Source organism: Varanus komodoensis, unplaced genomic scaffold (genome assembly GCF_004798865.1).
Source record: "Varanus komodoensis strain SLA01 unplaced genomic scaffold, ASM479886v1 scaffold6_2, whole genome shotgun sequence".
In the NCBI taxonomy this organism is placed as follows: Eukaryota; Metazoa; Chordata; class Lepidosauria; order Squamata; family Varanidae; genus Varanus; species Varanus komodoensis.
Genome location: NW_025336346.1, coordinates 20,992,455 through 21,010,023, shown reverse-complemented (window position 1 = coordinate 21,010,023; position 17,569 = coordinate 20,992,455). Strand labels below are relative to the sequence as shown.

General features: G+C 38.9%; 1 protein-coding gene across 1 annotated transcript in view; it reads right to left on the bottom strand.

Annotated features, from left to right (window-relative positions):
* Window positions 1-16,235, bottom strand: part of LOC123034070 — a 50,279-nt gene extending 34,044 nt beyond the window's left edge. Inside the window, exons 1-7 of the mRNA XM_044451143.1 lie at window positions 16,089-16,235; window positions 13,736-13,836; window positions 8,963-9,065; window positions 6,450-6,655; window positions 5,250-5,326; window positions 4,142-4,216; window positions 1,044-1,176 (exon numbers count right to left, since the gene is read on the bottom strand). Coding sequence (XP_044307078.1) covers window positions 1,044-1,176; window positions 4,142-4,216; window positions 5,250-5,326; window positions 6,450-6,655; window positions 8,963-9,065; window positions 13,736-13,836; window positions 16,089-16,114 — 721 coding nt within the window. The 5' untranslated portion in view covers window positions 16,115-16,235. The remainder of the gene's footprint in view (window positions 1-1,043; window positions 1,177-4,141; window positions 4,217-5,249; window positions 5,327-6,449; window positions 6,656-8,962; window positions 9,066-13,735; window positions 13,837-16,088) is intronic.
* Window positions 16,236-17,569: the final 1,334 nt, after the last annotated feature.

Here is a 17,569-nt window from a genome sequence, read left to right as displayed (position 1 = left end):
TTGTCCCAGTGGAAGTCACCAAAAAGGAAGACTGTGCCTTACTTGCACAAGTCCATTCTAGATTCCATTTTGTGGTCAGACAATGGCACTGAAGAATGCTTAAATCAGTTTTTGTAGGGAATCTTTTCCTAGCCTCATTAAAATTTCGATTAGGTATTTAATCTCTAACAGCAAACAGATTACAATTATCAATCTTTACATTTTTTCTTTCAAAAGTGGGTAAAAGAAGGCTTTCTTAATACTTTATAATTCAGTAGCAAAGACAACTAGTAGTTAAGTATAGCGAAACTAAGGGAGTAATATTCTTCAAACAAAACAAGCCTCCTAAATGACACTTTGACTAGTCAAATACAAGTGGGACATTCAACAAAATAGTACATGTATTGATATTTCTGCCTCATCCCAAATTAATTGAGGTAACTTCCCCTACTAAGGCCAGCCTTCTTAACATTTGATATCCCTCTCCTTTCAATCATGAAACAAACATGGAAACATCTTCCTGAGAAACAGTGTTAGCACTTCCTAGAAAAATCCAGACAACTGGGCAAACAGCACCCTCTTCTGCTCCTGTAAGCACCATAATTCCCCTCAGATTTGCTAAATTGCTATTCCCCCTCTAAGCAGCTCAAGCCATTCCTTTTGCCTCTGGTTGCTCTTGTGTCTTCCCCAGATCCATATACAGATTTATTCCTTCCCTCATTCCTCATTCCTTAATCCTGGACTAAGTCTAGGAGGCCATAGGATCTCTTTCCATGAGACAATCCAGGCAATGTAAGAAGAAGCACAACCTTGCTGGTTTGGGATAGCTCTACAACGGATGGAGGTGTCCAAAGATAATCTAGTCCATCATACCAACAGAAAATTTGTTCACATTTTTATAATATAAAGTTCTGCTATTTACAAGAGGTGAGCACAGCTATCATAGATAGGACATTTTGGAGGGCTTTCATTCATAGGATCATTGTAAGTTGGAGATGACTTGATAGCACATAACAACAAACAAGCTTTGTTTAATTACATTCAATACTCCTTTAAACCCTTACATTTAGCTTTATCTTGTTCTTCCACACTGGGGATTTGAGGTTGGAGTGGAAAACCAAAAATTTCCAGAAATGTTTCTGAAGGACAGGGAGAGCAGTAGACCTTTGAGGGAGCTAATGATAATCTCCTGGGTTGCTAGTGGATAAGAAAAAGATAAATATATATTTAGTATTGTATACTGCCAAATGTCTGCTGTTTGAGTATCTGCTTTTTAATGAATTAGAGAATTCAAGTTACATTAAAAATGAAGTTATAACTTGAATTTTGATGCACCTTTTTGAGATCCAGAAGGAACTGTGCAATAGAGTTTGTTTATGAAAAAAGACCATGTTTGATATTTTTACTTCCCTAATATTGTAACACAATGGACTCAAGATATTATTTATTTATTTAATGGATTTATATGCCACTACAATAGACCATATCTGGGCTCTCTGCATAGCTCACAATATAAAAACAGCACAACATTCTAAAATTAAAACATTAAATCAACATATTCAAAACATATTAATATATGTTACATATTAACAAGATAGTCCAAAATATGATGTATATCAAAATGAAAATAGACTATAAACATTAAATAAAACAATTTAAACTAAAACTGACTAAAACCAAAGATGGGGTCAATTTTAAAACCAGATTAAAATCCATTGTTAAAATAACCAGAGAAAAGGTGACTCTTTCCCTGGTGCTGAAATGCTAGCAGCATCGGTGCCAGGTGCCCCTCTCTCGGGTGTCTATTCCAGAGGTGGGGCACAGCTGCCAAGAAGGCCCTTCTTCTAGCCAGCATCCCCCTTATCTCCCTAGCGGATGGTTTCTGGCTCAATCTTAACAGATACCTACAAGTATGCTCAGCCCTTTCATTTTAAGTTGGCCTGCACTGACTTATGCGATGACTATTAAGTAAAGAAATGTTAACATCTTGTTACCTAATGTCCTCTGCAGACACATATATACATGATTAGAGATACACCTTTCTAAGGAATGTTTGACTGACCTTTGGTCATGCAGCAACTTGGCAAAGGTGACCCAAGGATGAACACACACACACACACACACCCCTTGGAAAACATGGTAATTTTACTGAACTCAGAAGAATCAAATATATACACAGTAATTGCTCTAGGGTATTAGTTAGCAATACACAACAGATTCAATTAGTTCTTATATAACAAACCAACATGTTATGACACAATAAAGAAATGTAAACAGCATAGGTATCCAGGCAAAGGCAAAGTAAATAGCATAGATATTCATGCATTCAATTCAAGTTGGGTGGGGAGAGAGGGAATAAGCTCAAAGGCCACTTCAAAGGCTGAACTGAATGCTGTGGTACAGAGAAGGGTAGTCCATGGAACATCAGGATTGGATTCTGCTGCCGAAGGAGCTACAGAGATTGGGGCGTAGCAAACTGGGACTCTAACTTTGGTGCGAGTGAAAGAGAAAATGGTGCAGGGTGAGATTGTAAGAATGAAGAGGAGAAAAGTGCTTAGAAAGGTTTATCTTCTGCAGTCACTTGGCAAAAGGAAAGGGCAACACTTGGGTTATTAATATTCAGTGCACATAAACAATCCCATTTCCAATGTTTATGCACTCTTTGTTTCTTCTTTCCTCTTCCAGATGTTTATTGTGCAGAATTGGACTCCACAACACATTGTACATCTCCATATTCTCTGGAGAATTAATTTTAATCACAATGGAGAGGAAAAGGAACCAAGGAGGAAATTCCACAAAAAAGAAAGCCTGGCCACAAACCTTCCCACTAGATGACCAGAGAAAAGATGAACCAATGGAAGTATCCAAGCTTTCATTCCAAAAATACATTAAATCACTATCACTTGTAGATGAATGCTACAATTTGTAAAGAAAAGACCTCTAGATAATAGAATGGGGCTGACATGGTGCTAGGATACAGGGAAACTCTTGAGGCTTAGGTGAATGGAAACCTTGAAAGTATCTGAAAGCAAGTTCCTGCAGGTAAACTGGTAACCTAGGCAGCCAGAGCAGATACTCTGGGAAAGGCAGTTCAGACAGAGGTTCTATAGCCTAGATGAATTAAGCACAGCAACAGCCAACAAATATAACCAGCTCTAACTGGGCTTATCATGCAATCAAAGTGGTTTCAGCAGCAGAGTGTTTTTTTACAGGACTGGTTTCAATAGCATAGTCCAGGATTTTAGAGCATTTAAACACAGTACAAAGGGACTAAAGGTTCTGATCCTTTGAATAAAACAGAGAAGAAAAGAAACTCCTGGTCAAAGTCAAAATTTATTTTGGACAACCATATAAAGGGTCAAGATGACTTGCAGCTAAATTCATCAGGGGTTTCAAAGGGACTAGCTTGGCATTGGTGAAATCAAATAATAGTGTCATGTTGAAATTGTGAAGTTTAAGGTTGAAAAAATCCCATCCATTTACTGAACTTACAGTAATTATTCCATGCCTAGAAGGAAGTCATTGTGTGCCTGGTAATTAATAACTGAGCTACTAATAATTGGGCACTTAATTCAGTGCTGCTTGATTAGCTGGTGTTGCCCAACATGGATTTGGCTATGTGACTAAGTCTTAACATCCTCATGGCAAAATTGTTTGCTAGTTGCTTTGCCATTCAGCCAGTCCTCTGAGTTCTCTAGGCCTTGACTTACTTTGTGCTTAGCTAAATTTCTTCAAATCACCATTCTAAGTGCTGGGATAGGATGTATTCACATGCTATGTGCTAAGCAGCTTATTTATATATCATTTTTGTACCCCATTCCTCCTTCAAGCAAGTCAGGAATTATTAACCTGTATTCTCTCAACTATATTATGGAGATGCATTAGACTGAAATTGATTGATTGACTTGTCAGGGCCTCTACAGTGCAAAATTAAGAAATAAAAGATAAAGAAAGAACATTATTCTAGCTCCTTTGTAAATTCACCTGCTCCCTTTCTGTGTAACTTACTATGCTCATAGAAAATTTCATGATTTGTGATCATAATAAATTCATACATTCATGCATTCATTAAAATCTTATTAGTCAAATACAACAGCTTACTGAATAGGCAACACCAGCCATAACCATTGCATGGGACATTGTAGGTCCTATATAACCTAACCTGTTTTTTCTTCTGTGGCAAAACCAGCAATTCTGATGTGAAGTCTTCAGTGAAAACAAATCCCTTGTAAGGTACCTAGAGAATCAATATAGATATTCATGCAGGGTTGCTTTTTTGTTAATACTGTTATACATGAATTTCTAGCTAGTATGTCTGAGTTACAGTGCAATCTTACACAAATTTACTAAAAATAAAGTCCCAGGGTTCTATGTTTACCCATAATAGTGGGTCTAGAATTTCAGCCTCAAGGAATCAAGGGGGTTAGTATTTTAGAAGTATAGAGGTATATTGCTTAATAAATTGCCAGTGATATGTAAATAATACTTATTGATGATTCAGTTTTAACTGTGCTTTGAATATAGCATGTAACAATCAAATCTTCTACACATCATATAGAAAAACAGCAATGCCACCAAATGTTCAACAGAATTAGTCAGCCTGTTTTGAACAATGAGCATTTTGTAATACTGATCTTTGTATTAAATCTTGATTGATGTATTATGACTGTACTGTTAATGTCAGAATTGATTGCAAACTTCAGATCACATGCAGCCTACTTCTAAACAATGCCATTTCTGCATATGCACTGAGTTGTTAGGTTTACTTCTTGAATGTCCGTCATTGCTTCCCACCTTGCCACTATTTCTCTGGTTCCACAAAGAGAAGAAGGTCTCCGCAGGTCCATTTTCATCTCTCCTCCATATACCATTGATTAGCAAGTCAATTTCATACCACACCAACAGGTCATGTGAAAACAACCAACCAGGATACAATCTGGTGACCCCTGACGTCATACCACATTGTGCATCTCCAAAATACAGCCCCAGAGATGCGCTTTGATATAGCATATACAACTCTCATCCAATCTAGTACAGGTAAATTCACTAATTGCTAGAAAAAGATACTATTCTGTTACTACTGTATTAATCCTCAAACTAGATATTCATTTTGGACTTATTGCATTACAGTATTTTAACAGTGGGTGGCAGACTTTGCACTTGATATTAGAGGCAATTCTGTTTAATTATTCATGTATCTAAATTCACCTTCCTTATTTCAACTTTAGTTTCCTCATACAGTTAAAATATATTGTCAAGACAGAACCTACCAGATATGATGCCATCTCAGTTGTTTTGGAAACATTTTTTTCTTGATCTAGAGGCTGACTTTCAAAAATAAAGGATTCTAGAGGACAGATCATGATAGGAAATACTTACATTAAAACACTATGCTACAATGAAACATATTAAGAAGTCACTTGTTTTAATTTATTATTTCCACTTAGCGTTGTATCCCTGAAAATATCACACAAATCTTACTTGGTTTTCATGCACATTATTAGTTACTTATATTTTTCTGTTCTTGGCTTAATATAATAGCAAAAGAATGACAACTCTTTCCCAGCACATTCATTTCTGGGATCAATTTTCTTTCCACACATGATACTACAATGAACCAATGTAGACATAACACAGGTTCCCTGAAATGAAGATTTGCAAATTGGGAACTGCATTTCCTGCTCCAGAAATTCAACATCTTTTTGTTTGATCATGGTTTACATGATCAAGTACATCCATCATGACAAGAACAAACCAAGATTTGCAAACCCATTTTCAACCTTGGACATCATGGGTTTGTATTAACAGTAATTAGTACTGCTGTGTGTGTAACACTAAATTTAGGATTAAAACTTACCAGAAAATAGACAGAAGATTTTGTATGAAAGGTGAGAAATTGACCATGGGATTCTGAGGTTGGCTCCCACTCTGCAAACAATAGCTTGCTAAGAACATTACCTTAATGCCAGTTCCATGTATGGGGGTATTTGTTTTTGTGAACTATAAGACATTTCAGGAAGCACTGAGATCTGTTCAGAGGTGGGGGACCTGTCCATTAACCCAAAGAAGGTCTAAATAGGATTTTTCTTCACTTTGTTTTCTCTTAAAAGCTGTCAAAAGGTAAGCTGTACAGGGAAAGCAAAGAAGGGATCTTTGCTTGAACAAAGATGGTGGTCAAATTAATGCCTGCTTCATGGTGAGATCCTATTTTCTTTTTTGCCCTGTCTTTGGAGCACTGCACATTTTCCACTTTTCCTTCAAGACTTCAGCTGTTTGGGGAAGTTTTGCAGATGTGATATATAGGATGATTTGCCATACCAGCAGGCAAAAAAGGCTTCACTTCCTGTGCATACTTAACTGTGAGTCCCAATTAATATACGTGGCTGAGTGAAAAAGGACACTATCAGACCACATGGAGACCAAAGACTGCAAAAAAATAGAGATTCTGTTAATATCCTTACATATGTTACCTGTTTCTGGGACTGTAGCTGCATCAGTGTAGGTCTTCAATAAGCCCAGTGCCTTGCTGTGAGACATGATATAAAGATCACCTTTGAAAGCCAGTAGAATATCACCAAAACTATTCAGGAAACAGGCTGTGCTCAAAGTGTTATCAAGGGTGATCTCAGCCACCAAATTCTTCTTAATATCCCAAAGCTTTATCACAGAATCTGAACTAGCAAGTAAAGGGAACATTATGGGAAATGGTCATAAATTCACTCTTATGCTGAAGCTTACTGCCAATAATCACATTATCATAGCGGTAAAAATATACAAATTTTCTGTGAACCATAGCTTGGTGAAGACTTTCATCCTTTCATCAGGAACCCAATAAAAAAATCTAAACAAAATTGTTGGCTTTGTTTTAATAAGTGAAATCATGCATTTGTGAAATGGAACAAAAGATTAAAGGATCAACAGCAAGTCAAATACTGTGCAAGCAGTTGAGGGAGTTAAACACAGTTCATTTCTGTAAATAGAGTTCCGAGAAGAAAAAAGACAATACTGTGTTTTTTCCACTGCTCTGACTGCCTACAGCAGTAGCACTTCTGTGAATGTCTAAGAAGTAAGTTGTGAATGTCCAAGTGATATGCACACTCACAATGAAACTACATTATTCAGTATCCTGCCTCTATCCTTCCTGGACAAAGCTCATTAATATCTTAGGATTCAGAATTGGCTACATCTAAGATATCCTTCATTAATTGGAGCCAGAAACAGTAGTTTTCACAGCTCTTTTCGGATACTATGCAACAATTTTTCACCTCAAAAATTACATTTTGTGTAATTACTGTTCTGTCTTCATACATGCATACTGCATTGAATATCCGCAGACTGGATATGACACATAAGTGGTGGTGTGCACCACAGATGTTAACCCTGTACTAAGATGGAAGTAAAAGTTGTGCTACCAAGAAAGACCAGTGGAGGCAGTGTTATTTTTTGTATGCACAAGCCAGAGCTGTAACCCTGTATTATGCATTATAAATTGAAACCAACCACTTCCTGAGGGAATATCAGTGAGGGGGTGCTGCATCCTGATTAGTTCAGAGGCACATGAAGGAATCTGACATAAGTTGTGGTATGTAGCATAGATGGTTGCTTTCAGACATGGATTTTACTGTGCAATCACCCTGAAATTTAATGGGAGACAAGACATTGTCATCTTTCATTTGTTATTCCCATGAGAGAAGCATCCTATGTGGGCTTATGGCCAGACAGTTTTTTTAAACCTAAGCAGGCCTACTTGTTATTCTTTTACCTTTACATTGTATTTTTGCAGCTCCATTGTATCTTAACTTCCTTTTTCTAAGTTTTCCATCTCTGCTTTTAAGACTAATTACAGGGGCAGAAAATGCTTTTAGTGGCTCTTTGAAGCTTTTTCATCTTTTTTATATATGTATGACTGAAACTTTACAGACTATATTTTACAGAGGTGCATTATACAAGGTGACTACTATTGACCCCAACTAGAAATGTGTGTCTAATATAGCCAATAAGTACATTTCTTCCTTTATACCTACATTATATTATCAGCTTCTAGTCACAGACTAAATTCTGAAGATCTCTTTCCTGTTAGTTTGAAATTTGGTATTTACAAATGCATAACTTTACATTTGATGGTGCTATGTAAAATGCTTCCTTTTCTGTTATTGTAATTTATGGTGATCATCTAGTGCATGTTGAGGAACTTCACAACATGCCTGTTTAACTGTGCCTCTCAACCAAGCTCACATTTCATCAGCCACCATCTCCTTCCTTCTATAAAGTCACTACTACAAATATTGAATGAAACAGCAATTTGAGAAGCTCCATAGTGTATCAACCAAAAAACAAAAGCTGCATTTTATTGTATTGTGGTGGCATAATAATATAAACTTCATATTAATCACTACAATTGCTTAATCCTTATCTTAAGCAAGTTGTTCTCAGAGGGTTTTTTTTAGCAAGTCAAGATTTTTAACAAGACAAACAGGATTTCTTAAGGTCTTTTGCACACTTTTATGAAGTTGAATTATATTGCATATATTTTGCATTTCACTAGACAGGATCTTTTGGAAATTATGCATCAGCCATTTAGTAGCAGCACTAGGTTTCAGAGGGCCCTGGGGGAGATGCCTTCTAGGGACTCCCATGGTGAGTAATAACCACATCAGCATCAGCACAGCTAGCAGCAGCATGGAATGGGCATAAGTGTTCAGTCCAACACTGAAAAGAACAGCATGAAGTTAAGCAGTTGCAGGTTCAGAGGTATTCTTGAGAAGATAAGAAGGCAGCTGCAGCTCCCTTGCCCAGCTTCTCTTCTTTAAAAAAGTTTTAAGTTCAAAGAAACAAAGACAGTGATATCAGTAGTGAGTGACTCTGATGTTTATCCCACCATGATGCTGGGCCTGTGGCTATAAGGTGATGGGTTTCATGGTATGGTATCTCCTCCCTGTCTGTCATTACAATAAAAACAAATTACAATAATATCTGCACCTACCCACAACTTAAAAAGATAGAAAGAGTCTTGCAAGAGTCAACTGCTACTACAGGGCCATTGTGGTAGTTTTCCAAGCAAGAAGTATCATTTTCTTCACTTGCTCCTTAAAGACAGAAAATGAATACAATTTATTTGAACTCAGGTTCTGAATACACCCTTGATGTTCTGGAGATAATAGAGACACTGTTTGCCATTTTCCTTAGATAACATACCATTTTCATTCCTTCTATATGCCTAGTATCTTGGCAATATACTAGAAAATAGAGTTGTTCATTTTAAAAGGTTTAATTCGTATGATATACGCTCCATTAATACAATATTAGCTTCCAGAATCAAAATATTTTTGACTTTAAACCTTTGGGTTTTATATGCAGAAATATTTACTTTTTATTCTCTCTAGTGCAGTGGGCAATGATCACTGTTTTCCAAGAAGGAGTCATGTTAATCCCAGGAACAGCTGCCAAGCCATCTTTTTATGGGGTGTGTCTGCTTTCCCCAACCCTCCAACAACCCTGGGCAAGTAGGATGGATCTTTTTGTTACTACTGGGAGAGGCTTTGCTCTACTCAGTGCTACAAAATCAGCATAGGTCTGCTTTTCACTACTGCATATCCATGCATCTAATTTCCTCTCCACTGGCCTGCACAGGGTATCACTGCAGCTAGTCAAGAGCCTCTTTGCCTCTTGGTCTCTGCTCCACCAACTGCTAACTGGCTGATTGCTCCTGCATTCTCCTTCCCACAACCTCAGCCATCTTATAACCGACAAGCAGCAACTTTTCTGACCCTTCACTCCTGATACCCCACTGCTAAAGCCATTGAGGCAATGCTAGAGCTTCTATTGAGAGTGAGCAACTACAGCAAAGTGTGTGCCTGTGTATGATATAGAGAGCTAGCAAGCCTCCACCTGAAGCGACTGGAAGCCACCAGTGGCCCTCAGGTTCTGTAAATGCCATTCCACAGCAATGCTTTAAAGATTTTGGAAATTGTTTGTATACCATACCACATTGGCTCTTTATGTATCTCCTTTAGTTCCTTGGGGGAAGGGTTGGATAAAGCATCGAATAAAACAATGGAGATTTTGGGAAAAGAATTTAACACATTAGGCAGACTCCAAAAACATACGCCGATCCTATGACATTCAGCATTAAAGCTGTTTAGTCGCTAGGCGCTTAATGTTCTGGAGAACAAAGGAGGCCGGTTTAGGTGTGCAAGGTCCAATTTAATGCACCTCCTGAGTGCAGACCTTCCCACCAAATTCATCAGGCTTGTACACAATCATGCAAATACTATGAGCAAGCAGGGTGATACACTCCGTGGGAAGCTTTAAATGCCCTGTGACAGCTATAGGCTAGGATTCCTTCTTTCAGGAAAGCATTCCAGCATGCATTTTGATATGAATTACAGACTGTCTAACATTGCACAAACAATGCTGAACACATTTTAATCACATGTTAAACAGGATTCAGCGATATTGAACCAATGCCTTCTTTAAAATTATACTTGTGCAATACCAACCAAATACATGTTCAACTAAAGCAATAAAATAAAATTACTGATACCTTCTTAGAAAGCCTGCTTGATTTGTAAAATAACCATGACATAAACAAACCATAGAGGTTTATGCCACAGCACCTGCCTGTGTGAATGCCAAGCATTATTTAAACAATTGCTTGCCTAAATGAGGCTTTTGGCAGAATCCAAACTTAGGTGGCATGGCTTGTCAAATAACCCATGGCTTCTCGTTGGGTTAGCTGAGGTCTATTTCCCCTTCAAACAAGCAATGCTGACTAGATTTGGATGACACAACATGCCATGGCAAGATGAATAATTAGACAAAAACCTTTCACCACACGCTTCAGCTTAAACAAGCCACTGTGGTTTGTTTAAGCTGTCATGACCATCCAAACTGGCCAACATATAATCATGAAGATTAGAACAGAACAGTAATCAGAATAGTGCTGACAACTGTTTATTTCACATCATTTCCATTTTAAGTCCATTTCCACATAACCTACTTACAGTAAACAGGCAATAAAGTTCTCTACTACATGAACATTTTATACTGTTCAATTTTACATTAAACAAATCCAGCCAAAATACAAAGAACCAAAATCAGATATAGGAATACCAAAAGTTCCTGGGGGAGGGGGCAGTTTTATTAGCAGCTGAAGGGTGCTAATCTAATCCCTGCCTTCTTCAGTTGCCAAAGTCTGCCTCCTCAGCATCACTTTTGTTTCAGATGGATTAATTTCTAGTTTCAGAGTGTAAACGTGGGAAAAGAAAAATCAGGCAATACAATGAAGGAAAGCAAGATGCAAATATATCTCAGTTTCAGTCACCCTCAGTAATTGCAGCTCATCCTGACCTCGACTGCCTCTGTCCTGAGCAGTAGCAAAGGGGAGAAAGCTTCAGAGGGCAGTTATCAGCCGTGTTTGCCTGGCAGCTACTTAGCAAGGGCATGCCACTCTTGGCAAGTGGCTCTTTAGCCATTTGGCTTATCCCAGGGGTTGTCATATTGTCCAGCTTCATTTAGATGACTACCTCTGGGACAGCTAAGAAAATCTACAGAAAGATTAATGCTGCCAAAGTGATTTATAAACCACACCAAATAACCCATGGGGGGTTCACAAGACATGGCGACCTCCATGGCTTACAAGCTGGGAGGACTGTCATGTCATATGAACAATCTTACTTCTAATTATAAGTAGGAATCACATAAATTATCCTACTGTTTCAACTACTTTATGCTTTCTCTCAAAATGGAACTAAAATGCCACTGGAAAATGAATGGCACTAGAAAAACATGTATTTCTTGCACTATGAATTTACTAGTGGCAACTAATTTGGCTATATCCTGAAGTAAAGAGCTTTTTAAATGTTCGTAACAGTGAAAATATCGGAAGTAAATTGTATTATTCTACTTGATTGTGGGAACTGAATAAGCACCTTCCCACCACCTGCACACCTACTTAAACTACATACTGTGTAGAACAAATGCCACCTACACAGAAAATTGTGCCAGTACGATGTGTTAAAAAGAATGAATTAGTTGCTGCAAGGAGTTGAGGAGGAGGTTCTTAACTCAGCAGAAAAGCTACACCTCCAAAATATGGGTCAAGCATGACTGGTTGCTAAGGGTTGTTGGGATATTGAAGCTACTTGCATCTCACCTTTTCAATATATATCACCAAACCAGAAATTGAAAAATACTATCAGTATTTAGTGTCACTTAAGATATTATTCAAAATTAAATGAAAACAGAAAAATTGAACTTATTCCAAAAAAAGCAAAACAGGGACTGCTTGTGTTTCATATATCCATTTTTTATTTACTTTGGCTTTTTATCCTACCTCTTAGAAACTCTCAAACAGATTCATAATATAGCAACATACTGCAAAGCACAAAACATAGGATTGCCTGTTCTCATCAAGAGATAATGCTTATGCATTTTGTGGCTCTAGACCATAGATCCTCAAACTACAGCCCGGGGGCCAGATGCGGTCTGCCACGCCCATTTGCACTCGCTGCGCCCGCTGCCACCCACCTTGCCTCGTGCGCGGGGAGACAGCGATATGCTCGCTCGGAGAAAACGGTCTCCATGTGAGCAAGCTGCTGCTTCATGCACCCGCCCCGTGTGCCCGCACCTCGCCTCCTCTTGCCACGAATGCCTGCCCCCGCACCAGCCCATGTGCCCTGTCGGCACCACCTTTCTGGCCTGCACCCAGTACCAGCAGCTTTCAACTGGCTCCCTGGTGGAAAAGTTTGAGGACCCCCGCTCTAGACATAACCACTGAGTTCCATTTGTTCAGCCTGAAAGATACTGAATGGACAAGATACTTGAAATAAATAAGGCTTACCAGATGATAGTCAGATCCATGGCTGCTCAGATTTGACAAAATAGGACTAAGTATTTGGATCACAGAGGTTATAAATGCCTCTTTGAGTGGTCAGATGTTGATGCAGTTGTGAGATCCCTCTTCTTGATTATCTAATTATTGCTTGCTTCTTAATTTAATGCAAGATTCTTGAATGGTTACTTTTATGACATATGTGTGTTTCCCAGATGTGCTCAACCCTCTGTAACTTATATCAAGATGCGACAGCTAGCAACAGGGGCAAGTGACAAACAGGAAGTGGTGGGGGAGACAAAAGTCTGGAAGTGCTTTGCTGGCAAGTGTTCTTATTGTGGGAATCAGTATATTTCCTTTACAGCATTGTGAAACAGTCTTCAAAAAAACAAAGTTGCTTGTTAGCTAGCAATGTAAGCACCAAAGTGGAACAGACTTCAGTGATTCTTGGCTAAATATTCAAGGTGTACTTGTGCAAAAGAAAAGAAAATCATAAGTTATCATAAAATTAATTTTATTTTGCAAGCTGATAAGTGTGGGAGGGGGGAATTTCCTTTTGTAATCTGCAATCCCTGCAGACCAATTACAAAACAGTACTGATGCAGGGATCAAAGCAGTAAGTAGTTCTCCCCACAAAAGCACCTGGGATACATGATAAAGCCAGCAGAAGGACTGAGCCATGACATGTTAGATCATCTTTTGGGTTTTCCATGGCTTGTTAAGAGAATAACCACCTCATTGTTGATTATTTGTAGGATAGCTTAAAATGACGTGCAAACATTCCTGTGTTTTAATTTTTATTTTATTGACTGATATATTGTGCTAGAATCTACATAATGCACACTAGCCATTCTATTGCTACAGGGCTATGTTTATATTCTCCAATGTGTACATATACTGAATTATAATCAACAGTGATCTTACCATTATTATTCACATCTTTTTCAGAAAGTGTTACTTTATCATCTTCTTTTAGAATATTTAAAATATCCACAGTTCCAGAAGTTAGGCCAACAAATAATGAACTGTTCTAAAACATAAATATAATTTTAGTTTGGTATTCATCAAACTTAGGTCTTTAGTCTAGAATCAAGGAAAGAACACAGTTTAGATTACCACCTCAATCTGGAGGCTCTAATCCTGCAAAGAGAAGAGAAACTGCCTTGAGGATGGCTGGCCAGCCTGCCCACCAATTACAAACCTTTCCCAGCCAGAGTGAATGCCCAGCAGGACTGTATCTGCTGGCCTGAAATGGGGCGGTGACATCCCAAAAGCAATGACCTTGAAGGGGATGAGGCTTAAGGAGACTGTCCCTTTGGGAGACCCACATATGGGGGAGGCAAGGGCAAGGGCCTCCCCTATAACCTCGTTGACACTCTGTGTCTTGTGGGAAAGAGTGTCTTCCTCCTCTTTACAGGCTTGTCCATGTGCAGAAGAGATAAGGGATGAAACCAAGTGTGGGGTCTTGATGGAAGGTCAATTAGTGTAGTGACAGATACAGAGAAATATGGTGTTGAATGAAGAGGCAGCCACATAAGGGGAACACAGCCCAGGAAGTTAATGACTGAGCTGTGTTCTGGTCCTCTTCCCAACCACAGGTTTGGTGGTTGCCCTGTCAGCTTGCTCTCAGGTTTTGGATGAGGCTCTTAAATGCCAGATCAGTGCACAGTAAGACCTCTATCATCCATGATTAATAGTGGATGAGGTGGCCAGTCTGGCCGGTATAACTGAGACCTGAGTGGTGAACGGGGGGGGGGGGGGGGGGGGTTCCCCCCCCCGACGTCCCCCCCGGGGGTAGTGTTCCGATCGAGCGGGAGGCGGCAGGCGGGGGGGGGGGGGGGGGGGGGGGGGGGGGGGGGGGCGGGTTATCCTCTCCCAGATCTGCCCACCAGGGCAATTGGTACAACAACAAGGAAGGCTGGAGGCTGGGGGTGGTGGTGGTGGTATAATTTAGTGTTTACATCTTGTGTTGAACCAGTGGTACAGACTGAGGATTCTATTCATGTACCATCCACCCAGCAATCCAACAGTCTCCCTATCTGAGCTATCTTCACCACAATGTTAAGGTCCTCCAGGCTGTTTGGTCCCAGGGAATGCTAACATCCATGCTGAGGGTACCTTAACTGGGCTGGCTCTGGTCATGAACTCCATGACCACCATGGGACTGTCTCAATGTGCTATCAGCTTAATACAAGGAGAAGGGCACACTCTGGATTTGTTTTCAGCTGGGCATTGGTATAGTGCAATGAAGGCGGGAAACACTGAATCAGTCACTTTGTCATGATGAGTTCACTGCTGGCTGAGATTTAAATTAATGACTTTTCCCCTCTGCAGAGATGATCTGCCCATTGAGATGGTCCATCCTGGAGGCTGATGAATCCAGATGGTTTCCAGAGGGCTCTGGAGGATATTCTGTCTCTTATGGTTGGTGGTCCTGTCGATCTCTGAGATACAGAGATGACCTGTGTAGTTGATATGATCACTCCTGAATGTCTTCTCTGCAGTAGAGCTTGTATGGCTCAGAACATTTAATATCATTCTGCCTCGCTTGCATTGACTGCCTCATGTTTCAGCAGGGCATTTAATTAGTTTACTGGGGCTTTATCTATGTAAACAGGTCTTATGGTTTAATTTGTATAAGCTTATTGTAACTTTTTTTCTCTGTGTTTTTAATTTGGTTTAAAATTTTCATATGGTGATATTTTTATTATGTTTTAACATTGTATTTTATATTGTATTTTTATATGCTGTTGTAAACCACTCAGAGAGCTTTAGGTTTTTGGGTAATATAAAAAATTAAAGAGAAGAGAACATTATTTCATGTCTATCTTATCAAGCAACAAGCCATTTTTAATCAAATCCTTCTCCTTTTAATACTTCTGCAACCACTACAGTGATCATTCCTGCCACAAACAATTAGATACATACAATTGTTTGTTACATAAAATATGGATCTCTAACACAGTACTCTTAGTCCATACTGTTAGGGGTAGTATGGACCATTGTAGTGGTTCTTTATCTTCAGTTTTAAGTCATGAGAATGCTTTAGCAAGTCACTACTATATCTAAAAGTTTAACGCGGCACAGTCCAGTTAAGAGTAAAAACTGACTACTGCTATCTGCCCTACAGGACTTAGTTTAGGAATGTAGATAAATCACACAGAGCTGCTTTAGAGAAAATGTATCTAGATAACAGTGAATTATAGATCATAAGTCATTTCAGCATGAGCCATATTGCCATACCCCACAATATTATTCAGTTGTTTTTATGACTCACAAGCCTTGTAAAAACAAGGGTATCATTGGACGTATCAACTTGGAAGACCAGCTCCAAAGCAGGCAAGCTTCTGAAGTGCATCAATTTGCCATTTGGTCTCTGGCACATGATTATCAGTTGCTGATGGGCCGTATCATGTCTTAAATGGATTACCTAAACCAATTAAGTTTATTTTTAGTAATGAACAGGCATATTCTTGATAAACCAAGATTTTTTAAAAATCAACTCAATGGACCATTAAAATAACATTTTTTACAAAGATTTTGGACATAAGGTCTTAGTTAATTGTGACAACAAGAACCATTTCAAATTAACTTCTAATACTATCAAGCTCTTATAAGGCAAATCTGAAATTCAGGCAATGCAATATTTGTTTATCTATGATTATTATTGCCAGACTAGATTACATATTGTATATTATTCAGAAACATTATGAATTAGATATGCAGAAGCCTTATTTTTAAAAAAGTGAATCCACAGTTGTAAAACTGGCTTCTTCTGGACATTTACAGTCCTGTAAGTGACCTTAGTTGCCTGTCCCAAAGATGGCAATGCACATTCAGCCTAGATCTATTGTGGCTTACAGGTATATTCACTCCCCATCTTAACTTTTTCACATTTTGTTGTGCTACAAGCTAAACTGGGTTTAATTAGCATTGTTACCACTTGATGCACACAAGATACTCCACTCTTTGATACGCCTGACTTTGAAGATGCAAAGCATTTTATTGTGGTAGAAAAGTTAATACAACAGAAACGAACTGGTACTTGTTTGCTGCATATATATATTTATCCCAGAGTCAATACTTGGTAGAACCACCTTTGGCAGCAAGTGCAGCTACAACCCTTCTTAGGTAAATCTCTATATGCTTTGTGCATCAGGATCCTCAAATGTTCGCTCATTTTTCCTAGAAAAACTGCTCCAGCTGTGTCAGATTATGTAGAGAACAGATTGGATAGGGAGAACAGGTGAACAGCAACTTACAAGCCTTGCCACAGATTCTCAATAGAATTGGGGTCTGGGATTTGAGTGGGCAATTCTAAAATGTTTGTGCTCCTGTTTTTAAGCTGTTTCAGTGCTACTTTGGCTGTGTGTTTGGGGTCATTGTTCTAAACCTCCACTGAAACAAGTCCCCCCACCACCAATTTGTTTTGATTGATCATGATCTCCCATTCCCTGACTAGGAAAAGCATCCCCACAACGTGATGCTGTCACCACCATGCTTTCCTGTGGACATGTTGTTCACAGGACAATGAGCACTGTTGTCAAAACCACACAGAGCATTTTGCAGCAAGGGCTAAAACTTTAATTTTGGTCTCATCAGACTAAAGGATCATTTTCTACATGTTTGCTTTGTTTCCCAGATGCCTTACTGCAAACGGGCTTCAATATGGATTTGCTCCATCGATGGCTTTTTTTCTTATCTCTTTTTCATAAAACCCTGCTTTGTGGAACATCCAGGTGATATCCCATGGACAGT